This window comes from Fundulus heteroclitus, chromosome 5 (assembly GCF_011125445.2).
Source record: "Fundulus heteroclitus isolate FHET01 chromosome 5, MU-UCD_Fhet_4.1, whole genome shotgun sequence".
NCBI lineage: Eukaryota > Metazoa > Chordata > Actinopteri > Cyprinodontiformes > Fundulidae > Fundulus > Fundulus heteroclitus.
The window spans coordinates 6078537-6094965 of record NC_046365.1 but is presented as its reverse complement, the minus strand read 5'-3'; the positions used below and the strand labels follow the sequence as shown (position 1 = coordinate 6094965).

The following is a 16429-nucleotide window of genomic DNA, read 5'->3' as shown; positions in this document are numbered from 1 at the left end:
ACTAGATCATTGCCTCATTAAAACTCTAAAGCTTAAAGTCTTTCTTTTTTCCCATGACTTTAAATAGTCCTGAATGTAATTCAAATATTCAGTAGTAGAATTCAACAAATAACACATATTTAGGATCTAATCTAATCATTAGACCAGCAAAATCAGAAAAATAGATTTAGTTTTTTTATAAGATTTATAGGATTTTTATAAGCACAATAAGGTAACATTTTTATACCATGCAAAAGTTTAAACTGTCAAATAAAATGTTTTTTGTTTGACCATTTTGTAGTTTTCATAAATTACTAAGCCCCAAAACACAACTCTGACTAAGTTCATGTCTGTTTACTATTTCAAAGAATTTCCCTTGAAGATTTGGTTAGGGTCACAATTTGTCATAAATACATACACCGCGTTAACATTAGATGGGAATGGGAACTGCAGCTGATGTTTTGCTTGTATTTTAAAAGCGTGCTGTGATTTAGAGCGAGAGTTGAGCGAATAAGCTGGCTTTCAAATATCTGGTGGAGCGCATTTTGCCCATACAGACTTGCATGCAAAAAAAAGCCTGCAGCTTTGCTAACCCCCTCTGAACAATCTCATCATCTGCACACAGCCTCACATCAAGGCACCACTTCCACCTCGACACACGCAAACTCATCTCGGCGCTTCTTGTAACAACAGACCACCGATCCTCCCCAGCACCTGTGTTCTCATCATTCACTTCGCAGTGAACTTTAAATGTGAACGTCGGCCGAGGTTCAAAAAATCCATTTCAGTAATCCCACAGACGTACAGCTCACTCAGTCGCTAAAAAACGCTGTTGTCAATTTTCATGCTTTTGAAAACTCACTGATGCGTTGTGGCGATAATTTCCAGCTCTGATTTGAGAAAGAAAAAAAAAAACCTCCCACTCAGCATGAGTCTGGGTTTGTTCATTCAGAGAGTGCCTGTGCGTGACTACAAGGGAGTTTGCTAGAACTTTATACTGAGATGGTTGTGTTGAGAGTGCCCTGCTCTTTACCGCTACACGCCACGCTCTTCTTCTCCTCCTCCCACAAGTTTTCTTCATCAAAGCGCTTGGTTTTTATGTGAGAGACTGAAACTTACGTGAGTACACATGAGGAAGCAATGAAACATTAAGAGAAATCTCAGTGTAGTGACAAAGAAATCATCGTATGATCTACTCATTCCAATACTGCTGATACGTACTGCCATAATCTTTTCAATTCAGATCAAATATCTCTATCTCTAATTATCTCTATTTCATCACATATATATATATATATATAGATATATAAAACTGTTAAGAATTTGCACAATGATCATATTGCAGACTGCATTAGTTGAAATGAAATACAAAAAAATCTCTAACTGGTCCATTTTCTTTTTTGTTTTGCTGTCTGGCAAAGAGCAGTCAGTCAAAACATTTCCATCGGTTAACCACTGATTTACCCTCCCCCCTCCCATGCAGCTTCTTTTAATGTTTGATAGGGGGAAAACTAAAACCTCTGAGATTTGTCATGAGTCACTGTGGTACATGCAAGGTTAACATGCAAAAAGCATGCACGCATGTGAAGTAGACATCTAGTTTTGACTCTTTTTTTTCACACTAGAGCAGCTGATTTTCCACGATACTGGAAATGTCGCTCTTTGAAATTTGTTGAAGGTTTTTTTTTTCACTCCCTCTATATGTCATCCCCCTAACAGATGTCTCCTGTTTTTGCTGTTTTTGTTACGTTTAAATGTTTCAGACCGTCAAACAAATTTTTATATCGGACATTATTGGGGTAAATACAAAAGGCCCTCTATAAAACCTAATTTTATACTTGAGCCATTAAAAGGTGGACTTGCTGATGTGCTTCAGATCAGATTCCTGCTGCATAACCCTCTTGTACTTGAACTTAAGGTCATTTATGGTCAGATATTGTTCTTCAGAATTTATTTATTTATTGTTAAACAGCTGAATTCACGGTTCCAGCAATAAGAAATCAATTAAACCCTGAAGCAAAAAAGCAGTCCCACACCATCACGCTGCCACCACCATTATTGGTTGTTGGTGTTATATTCTTGTTCTGAAATATTGTTAGTTTCACACAAATTGTGAGATTGGCCTGAGTTCTTTTTTTAATTATTTGGTCAGCCTTGGAGCTCTCCCACAGATGCTATTTATGTCCGGTCTCTTTCTTGTTGTTGAATTATGAACGCTAACCTTTAACTGAGGTAGGTGCGGTATTTAGGACTTTACATGTTGTTTTGGGTTTTTGTAACCTCCTAGATGAGCTCCTAATATGCTCTTGGAGTCATTTTTTCCTGGCTCTGCTCTCCTGTAAAGGTTTACAACTGTTGCATGTTTTCTCCTGTGTGAATAATAGCTCTCACTGTGAATCATTGGAGATTTAAAGTCTTAGAAATGGCTTATTTACCATTTCCAAGCTGGTAGATCTCAGTAAGACTGTTTCTTATCTATTTTTAACATTTCTTTAGACGGGGACATGAAATGTTTTTTTTTTTTCTTTTTGCCGACTTCACTCTTTCAGACGCCTGATTCTAATCTGTGGTTATGATTTAAAAGGGGGCAATTTACTTTACTACAGAGAGTTAGCTGGGTTTAAAGAGCTTTTTTTCTTTTACTAAGTGAGTTATTCATTTGAAAACGGAATTTTGCATCTACTCAAGTAATCTTTGTATCATATTTAAAAAACAATATGTTTAAGAATTGGAAAGATTTGAATATGACAAATGAGCAAAACAGAAGAAATCTGTTTAGCAACTGCTTTTAGACATTAGTCAGACATGAGTGATAAAGTGATCCATCTGAGTTAGTCATATAGACCTGTTCGTTTTTTTCTTAACAAGGTAAAGGAGATTTTCTTCAAACCCAGTAACCCATTTTGAAAATTCCCACCACCTGATGTTTAATTTTATGACTTGTCAACTATATTTAACTATTTAACCCATCTGTTTTAAAAACAAGAGTCCAAAGAAACGTTTGTAGAGATGTCCCAATCAAGCTTTTCTGTCCTCATATCAATCTGAGTGTTTTCTGATATTAACTGTCAGTCTGATACATGCAGTTTGACACCACAGACTCACACACCACATAATAAAAGTACTGTAGAGTAAATAGAATTAACTAACCCTGATATGCAAGTGATTGACAGCTCAGTAGATCTAATAAAGTAACCAACCTTGACTGAACTATGGATATCTATTCTCTCGGGACACAATTCACCTCAACCCCTCAAATGTGTGTTTTACTGTAAAAACACACAAAAACGCAGTCATATCAGAAAGCAGACCCTGCATGCGATGGACAATACACATTTTTGGGGTAGTGTTGTGTCCAGTATGTTGCGTTGAGACAGCAGGACTCCAGCAGCTGCAAAAGGCGATAAAACATCAGAAACAGTAGACTCAGTCACCCATTCTGTAATAATCATTTTTACCTTATTGCTGTCTTACCTTGCTGAACTCAGTGCATTCGAATCTGTAGCTTTCACTGCTGTCTCGTGAAATCCTGTGCTCAGAACCCTGAACAAATGTTCGGGATCAGATTGGAACATCTCTGCCGTTTGGTTTGTGTTTAGGGGTTGGCTAACAGAAGAAGACACAATAGTGTCTGTATGGGTCTGAATTCAGCAGAACCGTAGAAAAGCAAACCATCGAGGTCTGTCGAAGTAAAAACTTTCTCCTCTGCATTCAGGTCAGGCAACTGCGAGGGCAGAAGGCAGCGGCTGGCTCCAGGATCAGCTGCGGAGGAGGAACCACCAACTACCAGGACCTGTGCTTGGCTAGCCCCGCCTCCGCTGAGGGAGACTACCTCAGCTCGGATGAAGACCTCCTCAACAGCCCGCTCCCCGCCAACGCCCTGTACCCCACGCTCTCCGACCCATGCCACCCATCTCCCCGACTCGACAGCGAGGGCAGCACGGACAGCGAGGCAGAGGATGGGGTACAGACACATCCCGACCCGCAGCAGCTATACGGCAACATGGTGTGCGCTGACGTGCTGGATAACTGAGACCTGGAAAGGATTTAGTCGTTCCTTTGCATTTTTCCTCCACCCTACGGAGTCTCTAGGGACAACTGCTACAGTTGATTGTATTAATCAATCAAATCCTCTTTGGCTTTTCCAGTGTTTATCTTTAACATGATGCGCACACGGTGGCACTGAACGACCCTCATCTGTTCATCTCCTCCCGTTCTCTCTGTCATTGGCCTCCTCAACTTCGCAACAAAGTCTTACCCAGTGATCCCTCAAGAAGCGGCAATATAAGGCCTCTCCCCTTATTTGTGTGCCAGAAACTGTCGAACTCATATCCTACCAAACATAATCACACGACATACATGCAGAGAGAGAAAACGAAATCACAAATATTGCTGCTTACCGCTCAAGATCTGCGACCACAAGGGAGGAAATATGGGACACACAGCTCCTACGTCTCTATGAATAGAGTTTTACATCCATTACACCCCGTACACCCTGTCCATGTTTACATCATTTCTCCTTCACGGTTGGCTCATAATACATCCTTGTAATAATTTTTCTCCCTTTGCACCCTGACATCCATACACATCCATCCTTTATGATTCCGGTGGAAAGACTTCTCTCAGCCATCTTTTGTTGACCATGTCTTAACAATGTGAAGGTTGCGGAAATGAGCAGGACGTGCTGTAAGGTTACATAACAAGATGGTTTTCTCGAATAATTCATACTGAATCCTTGTCTTGTCTGTGCGTAGCTTGCAGTCGCCGAGAAGCAGGCGTGTTCATGTTTAAACATATTCAAAAACAGCCCACAGAAAAAGTAGAAAGACAAAGTCGCCAAATTGTCCTTGTTTATGTTAATTATTTTTTTATATGTTTTAACTTATTTTGGTATATTTTTTTATATATCTGTATAAACGTAAGTCATTGTAGGGACACCAACAGAGGCCAAACTTTACACTGTCCTTTGTGCCAACCTGTCATTTCTCGTGGGTTTACTGTGACACTGTTTCAGTGACAGAACAACGTGCTGCTATGATTTTGGATTTATTCCCTTTAAGTTTTTGTTATTGTTGTTTTTAGTCATTGTTTTACTGATTACACGTCACTTTTTCTTATGTGCCACAGTTAAGGTCGGGCGTTACTTTGCAAATGGAGAACAAAATCATTGAACTTCTTTCTTGGAACACTAAGCAATGATGGAAAAACTTTCTTCAAACCCAGCATCTCTGAAAAAGAGGAATAGGTTTGGCCTTTATTTCCCTGTCCTGCTGAGAATATCACAGCAAGGCTGATGTCCTGGAGACAGCTTAACACGGGGAGTTTGTTTGCTTTCCTTCTGAAACTAAGCACATATCATGTCTTACAGTAAACACTGTGCAACATTGAGTGAAAAAAGCATTAATTTGAGGGAAATGTAAATTTAGTTGCATTATGTATCTGAGGCTTGCTAACAGATATTTTGAAATGAGCTGTCACAATCAACGCGGTTACCATGTGACTTATAAGAGAAGGGATTTTTATCTTCTTTCCAAACAATGCATAGTGTTTTTGGTTCATCTAAGACCTTCAGGGTTCCTGCTGAACTGATTTGATTACATTTCAAGAGAAACGAGCTAGCTGTTTCCACACTACTCCCACGCATAATGCAAGATGTTTACGTTTCCAGAATGGCCCAACATTTAAACAACATTAGCCAAACATTTAAAATATGGCATCCTTTTGGATTTCATACTTAAAAGAAGCGTTACGCGCACTTTGATATTTCTAACATCTTTACAAATCTGTTTATTAATCATGATCACATTGGTAAGCCGTGACCCAAATGATACTTTCTGTCTGTTTTTATGTATTAATCTGTTATGTTTCTCATTAATCCAAACAGCAAAACCATCAGTTATTGGTCATATGTCACTAGTCTACAACCGATTAGGTGTGACATCTATAATCGCTGGTGGAAAAAGACTTGCAGTAGTGTAACATTTAGAGAATATCTGAAATAATTTTCCATTTTGGCTATTCTCCTCTTTTTTTCCAGCCTAACCATTAGACAGTAAGTCGTTAATTATGCTTCATTTAAGGAAAACTAAAAACAGTCTATTTTGTTTCATATAAAGCATATAAAATTGAATAACAGATGACATCTCATTTGGTAAAACACCCACTTATGTCACATTTCTGTATGTGTGTTGCTTTTGATACGTTCCAGTTAGGATTAGTGCATGTATATGGGGATCCGAGGTGTAGAAATCACCGTATTGTGCTTCAAAAAGTTGGAACGTTACCTTTTCCAGGATCTCTGCCTTGTTTTATTTTCCTTTTTCGGTCATATTTAAGGATTGACCAACCTTTATGGGAGTGGAATTTTGATGCAACATGAGGTTTGGGAAAAACATCTTTCAGCCACGGCGCTCATGCAGGAGAACCTTTAAACATGTCCAAGAAAAATCCTCGGCAGCCTGGCTTATGTGTAGATCAAAATGTGTACGCTGCGGTGTCAAATGCATAGTCTCACATCATCAATGATTGTTCTCGGCTGAATTTGTCACTTTGCATACCAATATTATATTTCGTCAACTCTAAATGTCCGCCTGGGAAAGCAGGAGGTGGTATTCCTTTTTAAGTAGGGTGTTGATAAAGTGTCTTCATTGAGAATGGAAAGTGTGTGACGGAAAAATATTTTTCCTGTCAAACAGTGTTTTTTTATTGTTCAACACAAAGTATTGCATACAGTGTAAACAGAAGGGAGATGTTCAGATATTTGAAGCTAAATCACAGTCAGGTCTGCTCAGAATGCTGAGCAGTGTGATTAAGCAAACAGGGTGTCTTTCATATCAAGCAGTCATCTTTGTTTTTTTGCACTACAAAGAAAGATTCCAACCTCTGATAAAAAAATTATAATATTTAGAAGACGTTAAAGTAATTATTGGAAATATAGGTCAATTATTTCTCATTATTTTCATCTATGTAAACAGATTTAATAATGAAATTGTTAGTGTCCAGCTCTAGAGGTTTGCTCTGGGGCTACACTAGAGTACATTGTCAATACTTTAAGCTAAAGTGTTATTAATATGTTCCGTGCTGACCTTTGTAGTTTTTATCTCTCTGTCTCTTTAAGGGCACCCAGAGGCTTGCTTTCCTTTGAATTACTTTTTTAACAATTCGAGACTCAATTTCATTGTTGCCCTTCAAAAGCAGTAAACTTATATTCAAAGCAGTCTGCCAGCCGCACTTTAACAACATACGCCACTTTTACATCAGTTACTGAGGATATCCAGCACGTTTGCAGCACTTGGGTAAAAACTCCTCTGTTTGCACATTGCACAGTCTAAACGAAACAATGACAAAACACAGCCTTAATGCCATCCCCTGAGAAATAAGGAAACTGGATCTTCCAGCAATGGTCATCAAAGCTCTAAAGAGGATGTTGGCTTCCTCGCCAAACTGTCGCAAATAACAGCCTTTTGGATGCAGCAACTGAAATCTCGACACTAGAATCGATGGCGAGATTTTGGATGGTGTCTGGCAAAAACGCGCGGCGCACTAATCATCAGGTTCATAGCAACTCTGTGGATCAGCACGAACGAGGAAACATATAAGACTCAGTTCAGTAATAATAATAGAATAGGGAACGGCTGGCTAACAATGCAAAAACCTAAGCTAAGATGAGATTCACACATTTAGCTTCAGCACACAAAAGACAGATTTCACTTGTTTTGGACTGCATTTGTTAAAAATTCAACATTTCTCGAAACCTGAATTTTATTTTATTTTTTTGGTTTGGTAATTGATTTGGTGCGTAGCCCCTAAAGGGACATTACAGGGAAATAAATAAAGGAAAATTACATTGTGGTGCGCACCAGGAAGTAAGAGGTGCACAGCAGAAAGCAATTTTATTATGTCCCTGCAATGTATTTTGAAAGTGAGCCTCTAAAGAAGGTATTTTAAGCTAACTTATTTATATTTGTTCATTCCCAAACAAATATAAATGAGTTGGGGGGAGTGGGAGTGGGAGGGGGGTGGGGTCTCATCCATTGTGCCAATCATATCAGAGCCTCCTCTGGTAACTGCAGATGTTCTCCAATCTTCCACAGTTAAACTTGAATCATTCTTTTTACCACTCCAGTTTTGGGTTTGTCTTGAATAAATAAATCAATATGTTGAACACACAGAGAAGGAGCTTTGAAACGAAGCAAAATGATCAGTTTATACTATTAATAAAGTCATTACACATCCAACAACGGTTTTACCGCTGTTCACTGATGGTGCTCTGTTCTCAACCCATCCACATCAACTGTGATTAGCTTTGTTCATTTATTTATAAATTACTTTCATTAAACCGGTAGCACTGACCTTCGATGTCATATTTTTAATCCCCATCACTGCTCTGACCTGTCATGCTTGGGGTGTACACAAGATAATGATCAAATATGTGCCATAAAAGTAGAGAGATGACGTCATTTTGGTCTTGAATCCAGACCACGTTTTACATGGAACACACTGTGTTACTCCAGGTCCGCCATCTGGCATTCTTTGAGGGGGAATGAAATAACACAAGGAAAGATTTTGTGTTTGTTCGTTTTCAGATTCCCTGATCTAGGATTCCTCTCGTTTACGTACTGTATGTGACCGCTGTTTCATCCCCACAGCATCATGCCCAGGAAATGTCGTCCAGCCTCTCATGCAGTTCAACTGATGTTATCGGGCGTATTATATGACAGTAACAATGATATAGAGCTCAGTGTGATGGGGATAAATACATGTCAGTGTCCTGTATCCTATGAATGATGCAAAATAAACTTTGACATTGCACCTTTGCACAGGTCTGATTTTACTGCGGCTCTCTGTGGGTCGGTTTAACACCATGGTATTACGCAACATTCACCAAGCAGATTTGCTCTGCGCGGCAAATGCCTTCTTCTCCTTCTGCTTCATCAACAGTCCGTGTGAGCACACGACTTTCACAAACAGAGAATCTGCAAAACAAGGGGAAAATATCTGTTTATGTGAAGCGAAATCTTGGTAGACTCGTTTGCTACCACACATGCTTAAAGGTGATTTAGATGTAACACTTTGGTCTTCAAAACAATGTTTAGCGTAATGTTCCCAACCCTCTGAGGCCCTGAAGGAACATTTATGAACCTTTAACTGGGGTTCTAAAAGGCACAGACTATATATTCCAATTAAGTGGCTTCTAAAGACCACTGGTGGCGCTGGATTATATTTAGGTATATTGGCGTAAGGAAGGCTCTAACAACATCCCACGCTTTTTAGCATTTTCTCTACAGATTCTGAAAACCATGTATCCCTTTCCTTCCACTTTACAATGATGCTCTACTTTTTGTTCATGTGCCACATAGTACATCCCAAGTCAAACACATTGTTGTTAAGTGACAAGAGTGAAAAGTCTAGGCTTTTTTTTAATTCTTTAGATACTCATTGGGTCATTTGTATAAGATGATGCTTGGAACAGAGAGTGGTTGATGGTTTCGTCTCACATGCTGTCTGTGGACTATAATGAACCAATGCTTAGGTTTATTGATCCACTTGGAGAGGTAGACATGCTGGAAGGTTGTTTTTACAGGGCCAGGGGTGACTAGCTGGGGATATATTTGCTACATCATCATGCAAATGTTTTCAAGTGACTTATGAGCTAAAAGGAAAAACTCATAAAACTACCATGAATCACTGTTTACCAGAGACCTAGACTTCTGCGTTCCTCTTACGAATTTGGCAATACATTTAGAAATTGCTGCCGCGGTCCGGCAGAGAAGAGTTTCGCCAGAAACTGAAACCACGACGATCATGACTGGATCCTAACAGATACGGCGGAGATTAACCTGGACTGGATTGAGTTCCTGCTTTGTCTTCATTGAATGCGGTAGGAGGAAATTGTCGTTGCGCTAACCTTCTTCTTTTACACCCGACCTCAGTGGTCTCTGTTGAAACGCAGCCGTGTCAACACGACGTGTCGACACTTTCTGCAGAAATTCCAGCGCAGTTGCTCGTCTGCTTCCTCTTAATCAGATTTATTTGATCCCCCCCACCACCATCACCATCACCACCCCTCTCCTCTCCTCTGGGCCGAGCCTTGTGCCGTGGCTGCTTTGGCGCGCCGCGGCGACCTTGCCGTGGATCCTGGCAGTTCGGGTTTATTTTTAAACCGAGCCGGTGTGGAGCCACTCGGTGCGGCTGCAGCGCACAGCGCGGAGGGTTGAGGAAGCTGTGCGGTGTGGGTTCAAAGGTTTCAGCTGAAGCACTTCCTCGTCCCTGCGCTCCTCGCATCACTGCGCCCCGCAGACACCAGCCTCTGAGCGCGCTGACCATGCGTCGTCCCTGACTTCAGGCGAGCCTCCCGCCTCACAGACGGCTCCGAGGGATGCTGAGGAGCCCCGGGGGGATGTAAAAAAAAAAAAACTCTGGTGAGTGTTTGCATTTGTCCTCGTTGTTTTAATTCACCCCGTCGCACACATCTGGTTATATCAAGTGTCCTAAAAACTACATCAAGCATGGAAAGTCTGCCTCTGGACCTGTAGCGCAAGCTCGAAGCTCACTTGCGTAACTGAAGCAAGTTTGTAGGGTCCTCAGGAACTTTGGTATCTTCTTTACACTTTTGTTAAAACCATGTAATATTAAACCAGCTATTCATGGTTCATGTTGACTCTTTGCTCTTTTTAAAGACAAAACCTTGATCACAGGGAACCAGGTTGTGTTAGAAAACCTTGGTCTGTCTGACGCAGAGCTCCCCGGCAATTACATAAATCACTGCCTTCAGGTGTGATGTGTAGCACCGTTCCTCCTCTTTAGGCCCAGCCAGAGACTGTTCTGACCTGTAACATGGGGTATGTTACAGCGGAGTGATGCTTTGGTGATTTATGTGTAGGTAAAAGGCTTCAGGCCGCATAAAGTTACCCTGGATGTAGAGTAAATCTGAGTGGATCTGATGTTCACTGACGACCAGAACAGACTCTCTCTTCTTCCTTTGCTTTTCCAAAATAAATAAATCAATTAAAATGGACTTCTGTTCTTGTGATTGAAAAAGTTTTACTCTTCATCCAAAGAGTTTTCTCAATTGGAGGGAGAAGTTCCAAGATTTGAAGCTGTTTGTCTCCCTCAGCAGCTATAAATGGATAAAGCCCCTCGGAGGACGAGCCAAACGTTTTCAGCTACAAGAACTGAAGTCCAGTTGATTTGTTTGTTTGGTAGTTGTTGTTTTATTTTGTTGTTTTTTTTTTACTTTTTTTGGATTTTCCATGTCCTGGATGACAAAATCTTCATCAGCACATCTTCTTTTGCTGACACGAGATAATAATTTAAGATCCAACACATGAATGCAAAGCTTGTCCACTTGCTTCATCTGATTTAGTTCAACTCAAAGATGCAGTAAATTAAAGGCTTCCTGCCTTTTGTAGGGTTTTAACGGTTACAAGATCTGATTTTCCCAAGCCTGTAAAAATTTTTAATCTAGATTAAAGTGTAAACATATTCCTCCAATTCATTAATTTTGCTGAAAGCTGGCACCAAAGATTTGTAGTGCATCCCAAGACTAAAAAGTGCCAAAGACAATACGACTCGGGAACAGGAGAAAATATTCTCACCGTATGGAATAAAAATTTGACAGTTCCATCTATCATGATAAAATCACCAAATTTGAAATGAAAAATATAAAGCGTGATCTTATTTCTTTTCAAGCAGCGAGTGAATAATTACTGCAAGTGCTGCTAAAATCATAAAGCAGGTGGATTCTTACAGCTGCTCTAAAGCTGTGATCTTTTTAAAACCTCGTTATAGCTTGATCGCTACAACCGGCCCCTGCAAACTCCGGCTTGTTTTACCATGACTGTACATGCGCTTCGTAATACATCGCCACAGCTTCGTTTAAAAAAAAACAGAAACGAAACAAAGGAATAAAAACGTGTTGTTGGTTGTGCTAACTTTGTAAATTAGTTTTTTCAAATAAGACTGACCATTTTCATCTCAACCTTGCGCCAGGCTGTAGGCGTTTAGGATCCAGTCCCTCAAAGGTGGTAGAATGATGCGCTACTTCACACAAAAAAAAAATGCGTATCTGTATATTATCTATTACGCGTTTGTATTCGAAGTTCAACCAAAAAATCTTGTGCCAGATGTTCATTTCTGTTCTGAGCTCATTGCTGTTGGCTGTGCAGACTGAGTCCATTCTGCAGGAAAAGTATTTCATGTTATCTAAAATCAAGGTGATGAGATACACACTTATTATTTAATAAATTGGAATATTCAATGATACGTGAACTTTTCGAGATACATAAAGCAATTGATTGTAAGGTTCGGTGGCACTAGTAGTCTTTATTTTACAGTTATTGAACAGGAAAGAGGGCAGGGAGAGAGAAAGAGAAGGAAGACCCGCAGTGAGAGGCCTGTCCAGCCAAGCCATGAATATTTTAATGACATTTTGCTGTCAGGACTTCTTCTTTTCCAAACTGAATGAAAGACGTTTACTAAGTGCTTCTATACCCCGATTAAATCTCTCAAATTCAAATTCTAGTATTTTAAGTCTTTGCTGCCATTCGCGACTGTTCCTGTTCTGAACAAAAAAAATAAATAAAATAATGAATTTGCTGCTTGATAACATGACAGCGACAGACTAGGTTTTAGTCTCTAATGTCATAAGCAGTCTTCTGAACTAGTGCCACTCATGTGCGCCCATTTTTAAAAACGTGTCAAGTGCGAGCGCCGAACAGCGATGTGTTACATTTAAGTGACAATGCCGCTCATCTCACGGCTGCTGGTGATGCTTGGGTGTAATTTAAACCTCAGTGTTAGGTTCAGTTTGAGCTGGTTCCTCTCCGGGTCATGAGAAAGCATTTTGTTCTCGTTGAAGCAGCGAGCTGTTAGCTGTGTCAGAAACCACGGGAAGAATGACACACAAAAGAGCAGGGGTGTCACCAAGGGGGGTCTGGGAGGGCAACGGCCTCACATGTCAATGCCCAACCTCCACCGCCTTCCTGGAAGAAGATCCCTTTGGAAGAGTTGCAACATTTATTTATTTATTCATACCCTTTGCTTTCCTTTTTTTGTTGCATGTTACGTTTGACTGGGACCCGGTTCATCACAGACCTCGAAAAAAAAAAATTTCTGAAAATTGTTTTCATGATTTTCATTTCTGTTGTGGCATCCCAAGTGCACAGATTCACAAGTAGGCAGCAAGCGCATATTGGTAGGTAGCCTACCACAGTGCGACATCTTCTACAATCCTAATCTAAATCACAAGTTGTGGAATTTCAAAGGGATACTAGTTCACTTACTCGCTATGGTTGTGTTTCGTGAAGTGTTGGTGGCAAGCCACTAATTTGCAGCTCAAAATATGTAAATTAAATGTAAAGCTTGTGGTTCATTTACTGGAAGCTGGAAACAAACCGAGCAAAAAATACTTTTTTCCTTCTAAGTTCTTTAAGTCTGACTGCGTCTCTATATGCAAAACGCTCAGAAAGCTTTAAGCGGTGGAAAAAAAAGTGCAGTTCTGCTGCCCTCTTTGGGGCAGTGATATGATCTTCTGTAACCGTTATTTTCCTATTTCAAATAACAGTGTTCAAAAGGTACTTCATAATCCGACACAAAACCACATATGATTTATTTCTAATGACATGCACGTGCTTTGTCAAGTTCTGTGCTAAAGTTAAACGTAACTACATGCTTGAGTTTCCTTCTCTTTTTTCCCGTGCTCCAGCTTACTTTGAATCAGCTGAGTGATGCCTCGGTCGTTTCTGGTGAAGCGCGAAGGGCTGCACCACCTTCGGCCCGCAGCGAGAAGCCCCAGTCCAGGATCCACCCCGATCGCGTTCAGCCGGCAGGAGGAAAACGCGGAGTCCTGGGATGTATCCCTGGGGCACTCCGCAGCCAAACAACCAGATAAAAAGCAAGGATGTGGTCTGACGCCACAGGTCGACCCTTACGCCGCCAGTCGCGCTGATGCAAGCTTGGACCTGCAGCTGCTCAACCCCAAATCTGGTGGTGGGTGACAGATTCCTTTTTAGGGCAAAACGGAATACTTCTCTGTACGTCCTAACCACTAAAATCATTCTGCTGTTGTGTTCCTAGAAAGATAAAAGTGCATTTTAATGCATGCCTTCTGAGTAATGTTGGGTTGGGTTTCACATGAGAACATTTTAAACCATCGTCAGGTTTTGTAGTGACGTAAGCTACGGTCCGTTTTCTGTTTTAACACTTTACTGAAGTGTTAGAATATTGGCATGTTATGTAATTCCTGTTTTACAAAGGCATGGCCATTTTTTTCATCCATGGCTAAGGTTTTAAAAGCAGCCTTTTAGTCGATCTCACGTGTCCTCTGCTACAGTAACTATGGAATAGTAAGCTTCATTTCTTCATTTAAACTCTCACAAAACTGTGTATGCCACAGAATTAGATGCTCATGAACTTGATGCTGTCGCACTATTTACCCAAAGCAATGTATGCGTCTAGGTCACGGAGAGGCATTTGATGATACACAGAATGGTGAAAAAAATTTTCTGAGGTTTGATTTTTATTAGTTTGCAATCTTGTAAGTGGCATGCGATTTATTTAAATCATGTTCAGAGAGGTTTTCACTTATCTGAACATGATAAGAGTTCAAAGAGTTAACGAGGATGTGCTTAGTTCTTCTCATATGCTGCGGTGATGAAATATTCTCAGACTTGTGTCTCCTTCCTGTAGGCTGTGCTGAGCCCTGCCCGTGCAGTCCTCTTCGCTCTAATAGCTTCTCTAAAGAGGACAAAGTGGACGCTGTCCCTCCCACGCCGGGACTGTGGTTGAGTTCTCCTGTGAGCTCAGAGTATCCAGACAAACTGTCAGTGGGACTGGGACTCCTGGCACAGCCGCTGCACATCGAGAGGGAGACTAGGACCGGTGGCTGCACCCGGACCAGTGTCCTGAGACAAGAGTGCCTGCTCTGCAGCAAAGTATGTCCACCATTTAATCTGAGGAAGCTGAAGAACTTTTGCACCGATCTGTTCCCCTCAATACGTTGCAAGTTTTTTTTGCAAACGCTTTCTGGTGACTTTGCCACCCTTGTCGCGTTAACCGTCATTCATGTCATTGCAGCTATTCTCATCTCTGTCCAGCCTAAAGACGCACATATGCAAAAGCCACGGAAGCAAAGCTGGCCACTTGAGGGCCGGCAGGGCTGATAACAAGAAGTCCCCATACAGGGGCAAGGTCAGCATCCAGGACGGCTTCTTTTCTGAGACGGTTGCCAGAATGCATGTTGTCCTTCAACCATCCTGACCTCACTGTTTCAGGACAAGACCTTTGGCTGCGAGGTGTGTGGGAAAGTGTTCAAGCGCTCGTCCACGCTCTCCACCCACCTGCTCATACATTCAGACACACGGCCCTATCCCTGCCAGTACTGCGGCAAGAGATTCCACCAGAAGTCGGACATGAAGAAACACACCTTCATTCACACAGGTAGGCTGCCATGAAGACGTTAAGTTGAGATGCTGAACCCCTAGCATTGTAAAGGTTAGCTTTGGCACCACCATCAGTGTGGCAGGGTATTAACTGTAGACAGTTAATACCCTGCCTTGCATCATTTGTTCACATTTTACATCGCTCTAACATTTAGAAACCTTTTTTTTTTAAATACCATAAATAATACCATAAATAATACAATAAACACAGCCTTTTTCTCTAATTCGCTCTCAAGAGGAGGCTTTAATGTTTCAAAAACAATCCCCAAATTTTATTTTATTTTTTTGTTCAAATCTAAAATAGGTATTTGGAATTAAGTAAATCCGTGTAAAAAGTGTTCTAGTTAACACAGTTGGAGAAGTTACTATTCCAAAATGTAAAAATGAAAAAAAAATAAAAAATAAATTGTTTTGTTCGTAGTAGCTCTTATAAACGTCCTTTAAAGCTGTACTTTCCACATGCAAACACCGCTTTTAATGTGTTCGGTTTAAAGTTGCAGCTGCTACATGTAACACTGATTTCAGACACACAGCTTACTGTTGTTGATGAGAGGAGCTGCAATGTTGGATCAGACAATCGGCCTTAAAAAAGGTCTCTGACTTTGTGAGGGGAAAGTCCGACTATAGCGGTCGTTACAGTCGACTTTTCCGATCAGAAGCTGTGATTTCCAAGTTCTGACTGTTAATGGAATGCAGCATTAAAGCTTGTGACGACATTCAGAGCTCCTTCAGACAAAGCAGACTGGGTGGAAAAAAGACACCAATCTTATGGTCAATCTTAAACCCATCACTAGAGTATTAGCCTTCCAACAATGTATAGCATGTCCTTGTAGCACCATTCCCGATGAAGTAAGACTCATGCTATTTTTTTCCCCACTATTACTTGCAAAATACCTCAAACTCAGCCAGACTGGACTCACAGCATTTGTGAACATCACTTTTGAACGTCTTGCCACAGTTTCTAAATCAGATTTGAACTGGAAGGTAATCTCTGGCCCATTTTGAGTCTT

At 40.8% G+C, this 16429-nt stretch overlaps 1 protein-coding gene across 1 annotated transcript in view; it reads left to right on the top strand.

Moving 5' to 3' along the window:
• The window catches only part of si:ch211-239f4.1 (EVI5-like protein), a 64617-nt gene that overhangs the window by 43460 nt on the left and 4728 nt on the right, over positions 1 to 16429 (top strand). Inside the window, exons 20-25 of the mRNA XM_021308403.2 lie at positions 3695 to 3987; positions 4807 to 4822; positions 13899 to 13965; positions 14893 to 14912; positions 15055 to 15168; positions 15252 to 15417. Coding sequence (XP_021164078.2) covers positions 3695 to 3987; positions 4807 to 4822; positions 13899 to 13965; positions 14893 to 14912; positions 15055 to 15168; positions 15252 to 15417 — 676 coding nt within the window. The remainder of the gene's footprint in view (positions 1 to 3694; positions 3988 to 4806; positions 4823 to 13898; positions 13966 to 14892; positions 14913 to 15054; positions 15169 to 15251; positions 15418 to 16429) is intronic.